This window comes from Electrophorus electricus, chromosome 14 (assembly GCF_041902795.1).
Source record: "Electrophorus electricus isolate QZ-2024a chromosome 14, ASM4190279v1, whole genome shotgun sequence".
NCBI lineage: Eukaryota > Metazoa > Chordata > Actinopteri > Gymnotiformes > Gymnotidae > Electrophorus > Electrophorus electricus.
Window position 1 is genome coordinate 2044273 of NC_137510.1, and position 17905 is coordinate 2062177.

The 17905-nt window shown below is 44.9% G+C and overlaps 1 protein-coding gene across 4 annotated transcripts in view; it reads right to left on the reverse strand.

Annotated features, from left to right (window-relative positions):
- The window catches only part of plod2 (procollagen-lysine, 2-oxoglutarate 5-dioxygenase 2), a 34153-nt gene that overhangs the window by 439 nt on the left and 15809 nt on the right, over positions 1 to 17905 (reverse strand). The window contains exons 4-20 of one of the 4 annotated variants that reach the window (XM_027017777.3): positions 16333 to 16496; positions 13209 to 13321; positions 12831 to 12894; positions 12518 to 12615; positions 10690 to 10791; positions 7959 to 8084; positions 7734 to 7855; positions 6877 to 6981; positions 5901 to 6026; positions 5351 to 5492; positions 4282 to 4344; positions 2998 to 3111; positions 2675 to 2740; positions 2346 to 2450; positions 1841 to 1987; positions 1558 to 1683; positions 190 to 1312 (exon numbers count right to left, since the gene is read on the reverse strand). In XM_027017777.3, the coding sequence (XP_026873578.3) occupies positions 1157 to 1312; positions 1558 to 1683; positions 1841 to 1987; positions 2346 to 2450; positions 2675 to 2740; positions 2998 to 3111; positions 4282 to 4344; positions 5351 to 5492; positions 5901 to 6026; positions 6877 to 6981; positions 7734 to 7855; positions 7959 to 8084; positions 10690 to 10791; positions 12518 to 12615; positions 12831 to 12894; positions 13209 to 13321; positions 16333 to 16496 (1939 nt within the window). In that variant the 3' untranslated portion in view covers positions 190 to 1156. Of the gene's footprint in view, positions 1 to 189; positions 1313 to 1557; positions 1684 to 1840; positions 1988 to 2345; positions 2451 to 2674; positions 2741 to 2997; positions 3112 to 4281; positions 4345 to 5350; positions 5493 to 5900; positions 6027 to 6876; positions 6982 to 7733; positions 7856 to 7958; positions 8085 to 10689; positions 10792 to 12517; positions 12616 to 12830; positions 12895 to 13208; positions 13322 to 16332; positions 16497 to 17905 lie in introns of those variants that run through there. The other 3 variants (XM_081696064.1, XM_027017778.3, XM_081696065.1) reach the window with 3 other exon arrangements.

Below are 17905 nucleotides of genomic sequence, written 5' to 3' on the forward strand. Positions count from 1 at the left end.
GAACGTGAAAGACAACATGACAGAGATCTGAGCTGAACGTGACAGGGTTCTGAACTGAATGTAACACAGAGAAATTCATGATGTTAGTTCAGTTTAGGTGCTTTTGGGATCTCCAGGGACAGAGCTGGTACATCAAGTGCCCTTACCTTCAATGTAAATGTGGTGGGTCAGGTCAATATAAAACAACTCTTCACTTTAAAATCATTTTTATTAAGTTTTCAACAGTTTCAAAATAAGTTAAAACAGTGGGGACCTGGATGAAGTTCAAGATTCATTCATACATAACAAATGACCTGTCCAGAAGGTTTGGGTCAGGACCAGATAATACCAGCATGTCGTAACCTTCTGTTTAACAGGAAAAAACATCTTTGGTCAGTTTTTAGGCACCAGGAAGCTAAAGATAAGGATTTTCAATGGTGAATCGATCGACTCAGTCCAAACTCAATCCAAAATGTATTCTACATCCAGAAAACCTACCCTTCAAGTAAAAGTCAGTATTTATCAAACTCCATTCAACCAGAATTTAAATTAAACCCTGTTGTCGTTTTCCTTTTCTTGATGTGCAAATATAAAAATACATATTTACCATCTCTCTTGATTGGATATTAATAACAAAAACATGTTTGTCAAGAAAAAAACAACTGAAAGACTGACCTTAAAAACCATAAAACCGTAAACTGAAACAGCACCTCGGTGCACTACAGAGGATGGCATTGTCTCTCCTGAAGGCTGTGGAGAGTCCACAGCACTCCCGTTAGGACACTTTTAGATTTGACCTGATTCTGCTGAAAATAAAGGAGAAAAGATGTTTTCCCTGCAGTGTCAGTTTTTAAAAGCAAAACATGCGAACTGTTGTAATCCTCTTTGTGTGTGTGTGTGTGTGTGTGTGTGTGTGTTTGTGTGTGTGTGTCTGTAGGACTGTATGTGTGTGACCTTTCTCAGTGTGGAAATGTAACTTCCCACAAACATATTGTGACCGTTTGTTGAACTTGCTGTTTTTTTTTTAGCACAGTAGTAACTGTCACAGAGGCCACAAACCAATAAAGTTAAAAACAACAAACAATTATGTAAAAAAAAAAAAGAACAAAAAACAAAAATACAACAACATTTGCATACGCGCACAGAACCGAATCATTTCCTAACGGCGATGGGAAAGTTATGGGTCGACAAAAGACACGGCAATGTAACGCGTGCCATTGGTGGTGGGCAGTCCTTCATGGAGGTGTGTTAGTCTGCCTGGATGCATAAAGCTCCAGCCTTTCCTGGGAGACTCGATAGAACAGTTATACCTGTGGAACCGACAGCCTCCTCCCTGGAGCAAGCAGAAAGAACCAAAGACCATCAGGCTGAGCCAAAGGCCTGTCACTTTACACCATCAGTGTTTCAGTCTGATCTAACTCCGACGCCTGCACCATGAGAAATTCTCTGTGCATGTGATACTTGTTGAATAAAGATTCAGATCAAACACATTAAATCCAGAGTGACGTAGACTTTTCTGTAGTTAATGAACCCTGCAGATTTTAATATAACAATACTGAAAAGGGATCATATGCTTGCCTGGAAATCCATGCCTTTATGGTTGAGCGCGATGTTAATAGTGAAGGTGGAGGAGTCGTGGTGAGGTCTCAGGTATGCTTGTCTGGAAGGAGTGTACTTCACCACGAAGTTCATGATGGCATAGCCCTGGAAGAGACAGAACACAGACAGTCGGAGTCTCCCCCTGCTAGCTCCATCACACCGGCCGCATACGTCCATGTGAACAATGCAGGCGCAATTTCACACAGCATCGCCCTCCGATCACGGAGGCTTCCAGGAGCCGGCTCGCATTGGCATAGCCCACCTTGGTGTAATATCCGGAGAAGACCTTCAGCGTGACAGGCGAGATGAACTCCCGGAGGAAATGCAGCCATTCCTTGTCGTAATCGATCTGCTTCATGTGGATGTCGTCAGTGGGCACGGTCTCGTAGCCTCCGGTGATGCGTCTGTCCTGCAGAAGGAAGCAATGCTTATTGCCTGTCCAGTTAGAAATTATGTGTTCTCAGCAGGGGTGAATAACCTGTGTGGTAAAGATCTCCCAGTGACTTTGGAACCTTTTGTGCTGGATTTGCTTAGGGGCTTTTCATGTAGCACACTGTCCGAGTTAAAGGACACAGTTGCTAAAGGAGAACTGCAGATCCAGTTACTTATCCCTAAGATCTTTGGGATCGCTTAAAATGACTTACACAATGCCCTTCCATAAATTCTTCACTCCTTACAAGCACAACACTTCCGTCAAACAACTGAGGATTATTCGAGTCTGTGTAGGTTGTTTCACGGTCTGTTTCTGAGAGTCGCGAATCTCTTACCTCATGTTTTCCACCAGACCACGATCCATAGTTCTCCATCTCCTCCACAAGCTCATCACAGGCCTGTTCAGTCAACACGGGGAACCAGAACACATCTGGACATGGCTGCACACACACACACACACACACACACTCTAAGGCTCAGCACATCTGCAACAGTCTAGTCAGCTAAGCCAGGGTGGAGAGATAGCAGAGGAATGTCTGTTTTCTGGCTTCAGGTCTGGCTGTTGCTATAAGCCTCCGATTAGAATCTGATATTGCCAGAAGCAGTGTGTTAACACTGGAGAGCCAATCAGTAGCTCCGATGGGTCTGAGAGCCATGCCAGTACCTGTTCCACATGGTTCTCACTAAATATCTGAGTGTAGTTGGGATGGATGTACTTCTCCTTCCAGTCCTGTGGAGGAAACAGATGGTTAGCGCTGTCCGCTTTCATCAAGTTAAAGGCCCCGTGTGCCCTCCGTACTTTTGGTGAACGAGTGCGGACTAAACAAGTTTGTTGTAAGTCAACGAGAGGTTAGCCAAAACACCTCATAGAGAGAGACACCAGCTTTCCTTCAGCAGACCTGAAGACGAGAAACTTTGCCTGCTTGTCCGCTTTCAGTGTTGATTTAATATAAACAGTTTTATGACAAAAAGAATCTGGTCTCTCACCAATGGGTTCTCAAATATCTGCCACAAGTCGTTGTGAAAGTGGGAGGTGTTGTAGTTGGTTGTTGATAGAAGTCTTCCAAACTCATGACGATTGGTAATATACATGAAAACACCCTGGAGTGTACAGAGAAAGACAGTCAACCAACTGACTAAAAATAAAGCAACATTTAATATGAAATCAACACAGCAGAAAACTCTAATATGTCACTGAAGCATTTAATCAGTAATAAGACAGCGCTGATTAAAAATATGGAAAATCACACAACACCACACTATGAAAACTAACCAGGGATTGTTTCTACATCTGTAACATATATAATCTATGCTAATGAATCCGTGCTTCTTTCTGGATGGTACAAGGATGTGGGGGCAGGTGGAGGCAGGAACGTAGTGGCATCGGGAAGGCAGGGGGCCGATCTGCTCCAGGAGCCGTGTGAGGGGCCAGAGGCCTGGTTTACTCATGAGTGCTGCACTGTGTTGGCAGGCGTTGTGGCCCAGGCTGAACTCGGTCAGGGGGTTTAGGGAGGGAGGAGCTTCATGTTACTGGTGTGCTTGGGGATTTGGCTTTTGAGACAAACAGTTGTTACAAGGAATTATGGGATGTGGCTGACTGTTGGGGGGGGGGGGGGTGTCGGAGAAGAGTTCCTGAACGTTATCGACCTCTTCTCTGTCAACCTCTCGCTAAGGATGGGGAGACCTTTAAAAGACTAATGCAGATCATCTCTGATCCAGAACAGGTGCTTTCTCTCCAAATCTATTAAAAAAAACAGATCCTCAGAACATCATTTGGCTGCATCACTTTTAGAAAGGATTTGGCAGAGACTCTGAATGCATCTGTTATGTGGGATGCATTCCAAAAGCATCTCAGTGTTATGTCACCATTAGAGGACATGCAGCTAAAATCTAATGTAATGTCATAGATTTTAGATCATAAAAAAAAACAACAATTCAGTTATTTGGACATGCATGTTCTTTTGTGTCTTAAATGGCTATATCAGATCTATAATTTATATAGTCAGATTGTGCACATAATCTGATATACAATGGTGCATGGGGATATGGGGATTTCACACAATTTACTGCATGTTCAGAATACTGAGAGATTACAAATAAAAGGTTAGTTTTGTGCCAACTGCTAAATGAGTCACTTGCGAACCGTTTGGAAAAGTGATGTTTCTATGCATAACTGCAAAATGCATGTTCACGTTCATTTAAGAGTAGAAGTAATGTAGAGGAATAAATAATAATAATAATAAATATATATATATATATATATAAGAAAACCTTTGGGGGCCTGAGCATATGGAATGACTCCGGAGAAGGAGAATCTTTCTCTCTGTGTATTGTCTAAAACGAAGGAAAAGCACCGTGTCAATTTGGAAACGTCTTCGTTCAAAAACAAGAGAATGACAGGGAGAAAGTGCACGATGCAGGTGTGGGCATGTCGCCCTATCAGCAGAGAGGAGATGGCCATACAGGACAGAGCAAGACTGCATCAGTTAAAAGATAGCACCCGGAATTCCGTCACATGCAGGGCAGTAAAATGTTTGAGTCAAAGCTTTCCACCTCGCCAGTCTTACAGTGACAGGCTCCATGTCTAGCAGTGTTAAAGCATTCTGATAATCAGCCACACATTTCTGGAGCGGCTGCCGTTCTGGCGCGTCCCAGCTCTGAGCCCGCATGGTTCGAGTGATTAGCACTCGATGTACCAAATGTGTTCGGTGCCAAAACAGGAGCAGGAAAGAAACAGACATAGCAAACCAAAACAAGCGAGCAGAGTGGAGGTCTGGGGATGGAATAGGGGGCAGTTGAGTTAAGGATTCAAAAAGGACAAATCAAGGAGAATAAAGAAATCTAGACATTCCCATTCTCACAGGTTAGAGGTCAAAGGGAAAGGGTTAAGAGGAGAAGATGATGGGTCACCAGCAAAAGACCTGGAACGTGCCATAGAAGCTACAGTAAACCATGAGACATCATGCTATGGATTCAGACAACAGACTGATGCACTCAGCAGACTTGTCAGTTATCTATTTGGACAAGAAGTGCAACAGTGATTTAATGGAATTAGGAAACATGGCAATGATAAACTAACAATCTCTGTACAACTTAACAGCTCTCAAGAGAATTGTGGAGGCATTTAAGTCCAACAAAATTAGAGTTTGCCTGCCAAATCTGCTTAAATCATACAGTGCCAGCGGGCATGGACTGTACCAAACATAGTTACCACTGGCCCACTAGAACACATAATAAATCACTGGACTACTTTTCAAAGGAAAATGTCCTTGAAGATTTTGTGAGCCGCCTCCTGTCTGGTCTAACGTGCAGGCTTGAGCTAGCGTGCCATTGGTCTCACCCTCTCTCTGGCATTTCTGCACAGCGCCATGTCAGGGTCCAGCTTCTCCAGGACAAACATATTCTTCTCTTTCAGTTCACTCCTCAAAATGTCGCCTTTCACCAGGTACACGTGAGCCATGTAGGGAATATTCCAGACACCGCTATTACAAAGAAATGGAGAAAGGGTGTCGTTTCCATACTGCAGTAATTCGTTTCGTCTGACTGCTGGCTGCTGTTTCATTCAAGGCTGTTTTTTACTTCTCGTGTGTGACAAAAAGACACGTGGTTTCACGTGGTGATTTGATGTTAACAAGACGCCTGTCATCCATTATGCCTTTCTGTGATAAAATCACCTTATCAGCAGTCTAACACACACAGTGTGACACACACAGTTTAGCACACACAGTGTGACACTGACAGTCTAACACACACAGGGCCATTTGGACCCTGCCATTTTGATTCAGATCCTACAGGAAGCGTGCTAGGACATGGACATTTTCTAATCAGAGACAGATCCGGCCAATATCTCCTCTTCCAAAGCGCTCTGACGGAGCTGCCGGCACACTCACACCCGCTTGCCCTGTACGATGTCGATGTAATCCTCGGAGCGTGCGTAGTAGCCGTCCAGACTCAAGCCTCCCCAGAAGTTGGACCACAACTTGCCGTGACGTGTGACGAGGGGCCCAATGATTTTTCTGAGGGTACAAAAGTGGAAAAGGCAGCAGAGGTGTGTGTGTCTGTCAGGGTGAAAGTTTGGCAGATGTCACGATTCGATCCCAAATAACAGACTGTGACCAAGTGAAGATCCAAGTAAGCTTTAAAGCAATATTCTCCACTACAGTAGAAATTTGTATTTTCATATTTATTATTTCAAAATTATTTCAGAATTCAAGAGATGGTTTGACTTTGCAGACTGTGTTCTGTGCTGAGTGCAATGGTGAGAATTAGAGTCTGGTGAAGAAACACAAAACCACGAGCACACATTAAAGAACGTCGCTACCGTGAGGAGAAAAGTGTCACTGGAGAAGCATAACAAAAAATTACAGTGGCCCTTGACAACGTGCATGCAAGACAATAAAAAAAACACATTTCTAAGGTTACGATTTGCCTGTTCGTTCCAGAGTTTGGTGCCAGCAGAGAGAATTCCCATGGCTTCCTTAAATATCTAAGCAGAGGTTTCTATTTGGCAAAGGGAGGCTGGGTTACACACTGCCCCGTGGACCCGGCAGCTGTCTCTGAGATGTTTGCTCATCAAGGCGGTGGGTTTGGTGAAAAAAAGAAAAATAAATTGACAATGATGTTTCTCTAATTCAAAACAGCAGTTTGAAGCTCTGGCAGCAGAGCCATGCGCTGTTTCCAAATGTCAAGGGAAAACAGGAAGTCACCAGCGCTTATTTTTAAGTGGCAAGGGAGTTTCGTTTTGGTCAGTGGTGACATTCCCGTGGTTTCCGAAATCGAGGGATACCGTCCGACATGCATGCACTCTGGATGGCTGCCGCGGAAGTTTCCAGAAGGGTCAGGTGGGTGTGGGCAGAGGGCACGTACCTGTTCTGACCTATTAGAAGCTTTAGTGTCTGTCTGTTGGTGAGCATGACGTCGGCATCGATACTGAAGTAATAACGGCATGCAGGATCCTTCCGGCACAGGTCCCTGGTTGACAAACGCGCATAGAAAATTCTTTGATTCACACTTTATTTCTCATTCATTCATTTTTGTTTCATCATTCATTTTTGCAACCTTATTCCTATTTTTTACACTTCGGCTAAGGTCTTTGCACCCACGTCCTGGGTGAAAAAAGCAGTTTTTGATTGCAGTCTAATAAATCTGACCTCATGGGATTGCAGAACCAAAGGTCATTTGCATTGAAGAAGCATTTCTGGTGCTTGTGCACTATGGCAACCTGCCCTGTGTTCCACCTGCGTGGCCCGGGGCTGAGGGCTCCGTGCACACGGCCTGGTGCAGGGTAATGCTTTAATGAACTGGGTGTCAGAGCAGGCATGCAAGAACAGCTCAGCCTTTGTGCTTGACCCAGGCTTCTATGAGCCACCATGTGGGACATTTAATGAGATTGCATCGTGCATCACATACCTTGCCACGCTCTGCAAAATATCAGATCTCAACTGGTCTTCTCTTAGGAACACAGATTTAGATTGAGTTTGACTTCATAAATATCATTCTTTATTCTCTTTTGGAGTCTTATAGTGCAGCTGTGCTGTTTTGTGATATAATGTTCCCATATTTCTCATTTATGAGCCACTCATCTGACTTCTTGCAGACAATAAAAGTTCCAGTTTTTCTTTGATCATAACATTAGCTTTCATTTGCATTGTACTTTGGCCTAATTTTGCGCGTTTTTTTAAAGTGGGCACCTAGAAGTAAGCAGCGTGAAAGGAGAGACTCACATGCCGAGGTTCCTCGCCTCTCCCTGGCTCAGAGGTTCCTCGGGGCCAACGACCTTAAAGCTCCTAAACACGTCCTTGTTCTCCTGCCAGAATGCCTGCAAGTGCTTCTCATGGTAAACCTCCTGAGGTGTCAGATTTGGGATAAGAATGTCACAGGCAGGTGGGTGTATGACACCATCTGCAAGGTCAAGCCCATCTCCAACGTGAACGCAGCTGCACACTCACGCTGTTGTGAAAGAACACGTCCAGTTTATCTTTGGGATAATCCAGCGTCAGGAGCCGTTGAAGAAACTCAGGCAGAAAGGGAGTGGGCTGCTCAATAAACACACCCACCCTCACACGTGGATATTCCTGTCCGGGTAGAAGGGAAACTACGATCGTAAACTTGAAGAGCAAAGTTGAAAACTGATTTAGCATTTGTGGTGTATGCACAGTATTTGAAGCAGAGCACATGAGCAGCAAACGCATGTCATAGCTACGAGGATGTCCTATATATGCCATTCATATGTCATATATGTCCTATATATGCCATTCATAGCTATGAACTGTGCCATGGATGTGCAGTTTATCTGCACCACTGGTCCCAGAGAGGTGCAGCCCTGCTCTTAAGTACCCCGAACACTCTCAGGCTCATGGTGAAAAGGACCAGAGTTCAGAGAGACAGAGCTCCTTTCCTTTCCCATGAGGCTGTGCTGGAGGGGCAGTCAGTGCCACTCTCCTGGCTGCCAGACTCTCCCCAGGAGGGGGGGGGGGGGGCATTCGCTTCACGAGCCAAAACTTCTTAAACTGTCACTGACCGAGAGGGCAGGGAGGAGGGTGGAGCGGGTGGAGAAGTGGCCGAGTTTGTTCCTAGACAGAAACAGGCCCCTTCTAAGCCTTGCAAACCCACCGTGAGAAGCTGACAGCAGACAGGGAGACCTGGGGTAGGACACCCATTATACTTGGTCTGCAGCTCTGGGGTAAGGCACAGGCTCTGCTGTTGTCTGCAGCCTTGAGGCACAGGCTCTGAACATCCACCCAGATCTGCTTGGACTCTGAAGCTCACCACACGTTAGCAGAAGGAACCAATTACCCTGGAATGAGCCGTGCTGCCGCGGCCTAGCAGAATGGAACGGAGGGAGTGCTGAGTCATGTGGGAACATTCTCAAGGCTTTCTAGGAAGCGGACATTGCGAGCAGCTCCATAATTCTTTGAAATAAATAAGTGGCGTGATCGGTGTTTATAGGAAAAACAGGCATCACTCTGGTTTAGCATGAATTCGAATGAAAGTGATTTATACTGGAAGGAACAGGAGCAGCTCGCATTCATTGACGTGGCTGGCCATCTACGTGGACATTACTTGCATTCATAACCCTCTTTAAATCGATCCAGTGAGGTAGAACATGGTCATTACTCCTATAGAGGGCAGGAATGATGAAACAAAACCAAACTCATCAATCCCTTCCCAAGGCCACAGAAAGAAGAAAAGGAATTACAGAGAAATTACAGGGCAAGTCAGAATTATTACACAAAGCACATCGTGGTAGTCTTCGTTTCCACCTAGCAACTTTAGCATGTGTCCCTCCAAGACCCAGAGAGGCTGCACTTCCCCACAGTGAGTACTGTGTGGTGAATAATACAGGGATGAGGAAGAGGGGTAGACACCAAGCAACAGACACTACAGACAGACAGATAAATGACAGATGGAAAACAGGGCTGAGCATCTCTCTCTCTCTCTCTCTCTCTCTCTCTCTCTCTCTCTCTCTCTCTCTCTCTCTCTCTCTCTCTTTATTTAGAGCCATTCTCTGCCAGAATTCCCATGATCACATTTTCAGGGCAGCCGCTGTGCCTCACCCTGTGCACGACTCCTGTACTGGTTAAGCCACTAAAAGGCAGTCTCCTTCATGGTGACACCCTTTTAAGTGAAACCTTCTAAAAACCAGAAAGCCATTTCCTGAACCACAGCACAGAAAAGCTTTCTCATCCTAGAGTGGATCTTCGGAAGACTTTTGCCTTAATAAGTGTCTGGAGGAAATGCACAGCCCGTTATTGTTGGACACATTCGATGTAACTGTCCAGTCCTGGAACATCTCAATTCTCAAATGGCAACCAGAACCATGCGTGTGGCTTATGCCTAACATATAATAAATTTTAATGCATGAACATACATATATGGATGAATCTGATCTCATATTTAAACTTTTTAAGATCTTTTTTTTAATATAACTACCTGGTTTTGTTGGCAGCATAATTCAGACTTCATTCAAAAAAGGAAAAAAAATTGTTTAAATACAGCATATGAACATTCCAGTAATGCAACACATACCTGATACTTCTAACATTACCTGACGTGACCATTACCAGAGAAAACACACTCCACTCTGACAATAATGTCTGGACAAATTTAAAATGAACCAACTCACTATGCACTAAGTGTACATATGATTGCTAAAATCTACAAATATTACAAATGAAGTCTTTGTTTCTAAAAGTGAAGTTTCCCCCGAGTAGGTTCTCTCCAGTCCAATATCCAGGATCTCAGTCAGAGCCGTGTGGGCGTGAATGGCCCCCTCACACCACCTTAGCTCACACAAAGACGTCTCAGTAAAGGCTGCGTGCACCACTACACTGGGTAGGCAGACACAAAGCGGCCTCCGTAGACACACACTTCCACCCAGTGTGACTGCCACTAACAAAAATAGGTTATAGTTTATATACAGCAGCAATCTACATGCACGAAAATGAATCACATGACTGAATATTTCTGAAAAGACAGGGCTGTCACTGTACGAATCTTTATCAAAAGATTCTTGTTGCAAAACTCTTGTCAAGTTCTCCTATAGTTACAGACTTTTATTCATTGATTAAAACTCACAATCCCCCCCCCCCCCAAAAAAAAAACCAACTTTATAAGATAACTTTACTTTATGAAGATATTGAAAGTGAAAGCTGTGGATGTCCGTGATGGTTGACTCACTGCGAGTAGAGACAAGTCCACAGTATCCCGGTCACAAACGATGCAGCCATGCTCATAGTTCCAGGCATTCGGGATGTAGTTGGCCAAGTAGTTCAAATAAATCTGCAAAAATAGATGGAGTTATTTTTTGGGGAGGTGGCTTTTTGCATCAAAGATGCAAGAGGAAAATAAAATATTATGCATAGAATTGCATAGGTAATATATTGCAAATAAAATATATATGTAAAAGTATATAAAGGCTAAATACTGAGTTAGCTGATGTAGGCTGCTGAGCTTGTTTCCTGGCTTGTTGATTTAAAGTTTGTCCAACAATTCTCAGCGGCTGCTCTCAGGTCACACCAAAGGACAGGAGACCAAAAAGGTTCCTTCTGTCAAATTTGCATTGATGTACCAGCCAACAATGTTCTGCTGTTTTTGTTTTTGTTTTTTTGTTTTTTGGACATGCACCCATAACTTTCAACACAGCAACAGGGCATATATGAGCAGACAGGATGTCAACGTGAAGTAATGAGACTTAAATACAACAAGTCCCTAAAAGTTGCTCGAATTCCAGTGGCCAGATCAGACTGTCCATCATTTTTGTCTCTGCCTCAGTCTTGAGCCAAAGCCCATCTCTGTCACTGTGACATATAATATAATAGATGGGTGCCGTGCCAAGATATAAATATGCTGGGATAAAAGGATAATAACAGATGTAAAACATATGGCATAAATCACCATTGATTTTTAGACAAACTAACTCGGTGTGTGTGGGGGGGGGGTTGGAAAGAGAGAGGGAGTGAAAGAGATAGAGCGAGTAAGCGAGATGGAGAGAGGAGAGAGAAGGAGAGAGGAGAGCAAGTCACAGACTGGAGGTAATGGAGATGGAAGTATTTACTGCACTCGTTTCTTTGTGTCCTCCAGCTGGAGGAGAGGTGGCACTGTGGAACTCAATGATGTGGAACCCAGACGACGTCCAGACAAAGGACAGATGCAGCTCTTTGTGTTGTGTGCATACAGTTATTACTTATGTCAATTACAGATAAACACGGCTGTTTTAGGAATTGGAGTGTCGTTCTCCAGGGATGGCTGGGGTCAGCAGGCTAAAAGGGAAACTGGGAAGTTCTTATTGTTTAGAAAGAGCCAGGAGACATAAACCAGACAGTGGCCTTCACTCTCTGGTATTAACTCATGGCCACGGCTTGCTAACAGCCTCGCTGTGTGAAAGTTCATTTGTACGCCAATAAAAAGGGCGCTGGTCCCCAGGACCACCCTCCCAGAGAGCCTGGAGGTTTTCCCCATGACAGGCTTCACATCCACGGGTTCAGACGAGTGCCAGCCTCCCCGGGGCCGAGGGAGTGTGGAGGCTGCTCTCTCGGCTGGCGATGGTTAATGTGTCAATGACCAATCATTAGGAGCAGGGCTAACAGATGTTTGAGGGTTAGGAGACGATGACTCGTCACCTCCGAAGCTCTGCTTAAGCCATCATGGGAACCAGAGCTGGCTGGAAGGGCAAGAAGAGGTGAGGAGCCTCGTCTAGGGGACGGGATCACTGCGACGGCCGTACGTCCTACCGGGCAGCTCCCGGGCATGACATAGGCTAAGCAGTAGGATTCTTGGACTATGGGGCGCATTCTTTGGAAGCCTGAAAGGACATCACTCCTCACACACTGTGTTGAAATCGCATGCCTCAGCTCCGTGACAGGAGAAAAGCACCAGTTTTCTCTGGGAACAGACTTCAGACATGATAGACAGGAGCATGCAGAAAGCGATGCAGCTACTTTGGACGGCCTCTGCTCTTTGCACCCACAGTGTGCACTTTGAAACAGTCAGGAAGGAAGTCACTTACTTTGGTGTTTATGTTGCCATGGACGATGACAGGGAGACTGTCAAAGACGGTGTTTCTGACTCGAACTCTCTCTGTGCCAAACTTCAGCAAAACTTCATCTACAAGCAAAACATGCAGTTTTGTAACAGTCCAGTCGTCCAGTACATCGCTGCATGAAAACTGAATTTTTAATGGCGATCTGACAATATTATGACAGCAAGTACCACGCTTTGGCGATAAAAACAACGTTGTTTTTCTGGGCTATGAAACTGCACAGAACATTAAGACATCACTCCTGAATCTGTTTACAAACAAATATCTGGAATTCACTCACCCACTGCGCCATTCAGATTCTGGAATATCTGGCATTTGTGATCCAGAGACATATTAAGGGTCTCCTAAAACACACACACACACACACACACACACACACACACACACACACACACACACACACACACACACACACACACACACACACACACACACACACAAAGGAGATAAAGCCAGAGCTTGTGATGAGTGACCATGTGACCTCTAACCTCAGGCTACCGCCATATGTTTTTAAGCATTCAGATTGTTTTCTGAGGATTCGATGTGTTGAGCATTCAATGCATTGAGCGTGCGGTCAGGTTCTGGGCTGGATTCACTGGGGCATCTCTTGCAACAGCTGTGCTGTTCACGTGCATCGTCTGAGTGTCTGCGTTCTCACCCTCTGCAGGGCATTCAGGTAGATCTTGGTGTAGAAGAGCTGGTCATCGTCGTTGTCATGAAGGTCCCACTGCCTCACCATCATGTTTATGTTGGGCGCATAGCCCATGAAACCTGCAAATGACATCACAGCCTCTTTACAGACTGCCTTTCAAAAAAGGAAAGTTTGGGATTTTAAAAGAGGCCGTAAAAAGAGCCGGAATTATGCACTCCCCGCACGTCAATTATGTGGGCTGGGACACTGTGGGGACCCAGGTGATATCCTGGCACCATCTCAGGAGCCTCCAGGAGAGGGAGACAGTTGACACAGTGCACTGATTAAAAAGAAGGAAGACAGCACCTCTCTGACCCAAACGGCTCAAACAGGGTGGGGCAGGGTGTGTACACGGGATCGCTCAGCAGGACCTCAGCTAACCCTGTGCCAGCTCCGCGTCAACCTGAGATTCTCAGGGCCTGGCCCTGCTGTTGGTCTCTGTGCCTGCTGGGATCCGTTGCTAAGATGACCTCGACGCAAGCACGAATGGAGGGCAGTGTGGACAGGAAGCAAGATTGAGAAACAGAGAGAGGAAAAAGAAAGAGTGAGAAGACGGAACTGGCTCGCAGCTGTAGCAGGGCTCCAGTACACCACTGCATAAACCAGCCCATCATTCTGACAAACCTCAGTACTGCCTTTAATCTAAACAGCACTTTCATTCTACAGTCTGGAAATGCCATTATGGAGAGGATGCGTTCCTTTAACAGATGACGGGATACATCAGTGACCTCTTCTGACTTTTCCCCACCTTCTGGGAACTATCAGAGAGGATCAGATCTTAGTTTTACTTCCAGTTAACAAAGGCCTGTTCATGTCTACACGCATATTCATGTGGAAATAACTTGGATAATATTCATATTTGAAACAAGTGCTAATCCGCTGTTATTCCGAGCCACCGTGTGTGCTTTTGAATGTGGGGATTGATGTCTGAGGACGATTTAGACTTGACCAACACATTTCTATCATGTGCAAAGCAACATACTGTATTTCACCACTAACATTTCTATAAAGATAAACAGAAAAACAGTAAAAATAAATTAATAAATGAATGAAGCAATTGTACAAATTCTGTTCCTAGCCCTAACCTCAAACTTTTTATGTTTTCCCATGATGTTGGGAAATAATGAAAATATTAAATAATAACTTAATAATAATACGTCAATAATAAAAAAGCACACATTTAGCACACTGCCTTAAGTAACTGACCTTTTTTGCTAAAGAAGGTGGTGACATGAATTTTTCTTTACGACTGAGCAGTAAAGTGACACCCTACTGAGGGAACGTGCTCAGAAGCCCCAGCACAGATGTGGAGGGATTAGGACATGTGGTTTCAATCTCTTTCTCTTAAACAGTATGAACTTTACATGTGTTACAGACTAACGCATGTACCCTGTAATGGCAAGATCAAAAAGACACATTGAGTTATGGCTTTCCTGTGTGTGCAATCACACACACATACACACACACACACACACACACACACACACACACACACACACACACACACACACAGACACACTCACACAGACACACACACACTCACACATGCACACACACACAAACTCACACATGCGTGCACGCACACACACACGCACTCACACATGCAAACACACTCACACAGACACACACACACTCACACATGCACACACATACAAACTCACACATGCGCGCGTGCACACACACACACACATACACACACACACACATACAGACACACACACACACATGCACATACACACAAACTCACACATGCGTGCACACACACACACACACACACATGCACACACACACATGCACACACACACGCACACACACACACAGACACACACACATGCACACACACACGCACACACAGACCTGCAGTCTTCAGATTAGACTGAAAAGCTTGTGGGTCACTTCTCTGTCTTCTTGGTGCACCGTGTCCAGTCCAAAAGCAACAGAACATTTGGCGTGTCAGGCTGCTGAATGGCAGCAGTGACACAAACAGGCCTCAGTCTCTTGGGGCCCAGTGAATTGAACAGGAAGCCCAAGACAAATAAAGCCCTCATGTTAATTCTGCTGTTTTTGTCCAGGCAAAACAGGAGGTTCCTGCGATTCTCCGTCCACCGCAACCTCAGCCGTAATTCTGCTGTTGAAAATAGCAGGCCGAAAAAACACAGTGATTCCAGAGTAGCACAGACCACATGCTGCGGAGTGCGGATGACCTGCAGGAGCAGCTACGTTCGTTGGAAACCAGGAGAGGTCAGGGACCATGGGGCAGGGACGAAGATAACGTAGAGCACCGAAAGACAGAGAGAAGGAGCGAGGGATAAGGAAAGTAGAGGTGTGGCCACATGCATACACCATCTCTCTCCTCTTCTCACACACACACACACACACACACACACACACACACACACACACACACACACATGCTCACATGCACACACACACACAAATTCACTCAGTCCCTCTACAGAATAGAGCAGCATGCTGGTATCCTTCAGGAAATACCACAGGGTGTCTTGTCATGGCCCATGGGAAACACAAGGAAAACATTTTCACTATTCTGACCATTTTTTTAATTGTATTCTGCTCTATTCTGGAAAGCAGATTCCTTTTCTACCCAGGAGATCGGCACCCTCTGCACAGTGGCGTACTGCACCATGTATGAGCCAGAACCAAGGCTAAAATAACCAAAGGCCATGACCTTGTGTGTGGAGAGACCTTCTGTACATGTGCTGGTAAAGTGTTACCTCCCACATTGCTGTGTGTGTGTGTGTGTGTGTGTGTAAGAGAGAGAGAGAGAGAGAGAGAGAGAGAGAGAGAGAGACTGGGGAAGTGAGAAAACATTTAACCCTGCCTGAGCAAAAAGAACTGAGCAAAAAGACTGATAGGAGGTGTTAAACATCACTGTCTCTGTCTAATGCAACAGGCACCTTCTTGGTTGACAAATTATGGTGAAGGATCTAGTAAGTATTAATGACCGATTAACTGCTTTATGCTTTGTGTATGACAAAGGCATTTATGTGTGAACATCACCACGGGCGAGAAGACCAATAAAATTTAATCATCCTGGATTCCCAAGTCTCTGAGCGTTCCCTCTGCCCACCTCCAGAGTTGAGGAAGCGTTTCCCGCTGCGAACATGGGGGTAGCGGTCCACCAGGTGTGCATCCGGCCAGATCACACCCTCCGCGCCAAACAACACCTTATGATGGGACTGCTGAAACTTCCTCAAAATCTCCTCTGGCCCTCCTGCAAAGATAAGGTCATAGCTAACGAGAGAGTGAGAGAGCGAGAGAGAGAGAGAGAGAGAGAGAGAGAGAGAGACAGAAGGGTTAAACATATTATTAAGCAATAACACCATCACACTATATAGTTGCAATAATTCAACATTCTAATTATACAACACTGTCACCAAAACATTTCTGAAACCATCTACTCTACTTGTTGGCATTCCTACAGGACTGTCACCAGCTATCTGAAAGTAAGGGAAATGTCAAGACGTCAACTTAGTGCATCTGACAGGACCCAGAAGGTTTATGGGAAGTGTCTTTGGCTTATATTGCAGTAGCTAATTTTACCCATGACGATAACATCCACCATTAAATTTCCAAGCAGGCGGTGGACTCTAGTTGAAGAGCTAGAGATTCCATTCTTGTGCACCGGCCATCTGCTCTGCAACTTCCCTCCTGACCCCTGACTCTTTCCGGGTCATTTACATGCCGCCAGACAGCTTGACCACAGCTTATGAGGACAGCAACAATGACTCATCTCTTGACCTCGAGGAGAATCCTCCCACTCTGGACTTTCCTTCACGATGCGAGGCACACGTTGAGCGGCCTTTTCCTTACACGCCGGCGTCTGGCTTGTCTCAGAATTGCTTCAGAGAAGTGGATTAAGGAAAAGTGAAACCTGTCTGCATGGAGCCTTTACGAATCCGGCTTTCCACTAGTCAGTATTTGAGTGAAGGTTGTTATTATAAACTTTCTAAAGCCTTTAAAGAGGCCTAAAACATAACCCCAAGTCCACATTTATAATTAGCAGTCTCGGAACATCAGAGACGTCTATAATAGGAACTCTGCAAGAAAGCAAAAACCTGAAGAGGAGGGCAGCCTACAGGTAGGTACGGAGAGAGCTGGCAACCTTATGATCAGGATAATTCACGTCAGTTTCTATAGCTCAAATCCAGACCTGCGCAGCAAAGCTGGGTGTTGCCATGTGCTCATTACACATGGACATGCCATAATTTCACCTGAGTAATGGATTTAAATGGGAGGCCGTTTATTCTGGCTGATTAAGTTAACCCAGAATAAAAAGCACCAGCCTTTGGAAGCAGGTATTATTTTTAACAGAATACCACCACTGCACCTCTGTGTAAGTGCTTTTACTTTGAGGAATGTTCCAGATCGTGATTCCCGTTGCCAAGCAAGGCTGAAAATAGACTTGCTGTTACATTCCTCTGTAAGTTGAATTAAAAAAATAATTGAATTAAAAAAATAAAGTCTAGATTTCTGTCAGGTGCGTGAAATTAATGCACAGGCAGTAATGAGTCAAATGATAAAGTAAGCCAAATGAAGTCATGCAGAGTTGAATTTACAGCATTTTACTGCAGCTTTGGTTCAAGAGGCATGTGGCCCACGAGGGAAGCGAAGAAAAGAACTGAACAGCCTTTGACCCAAAA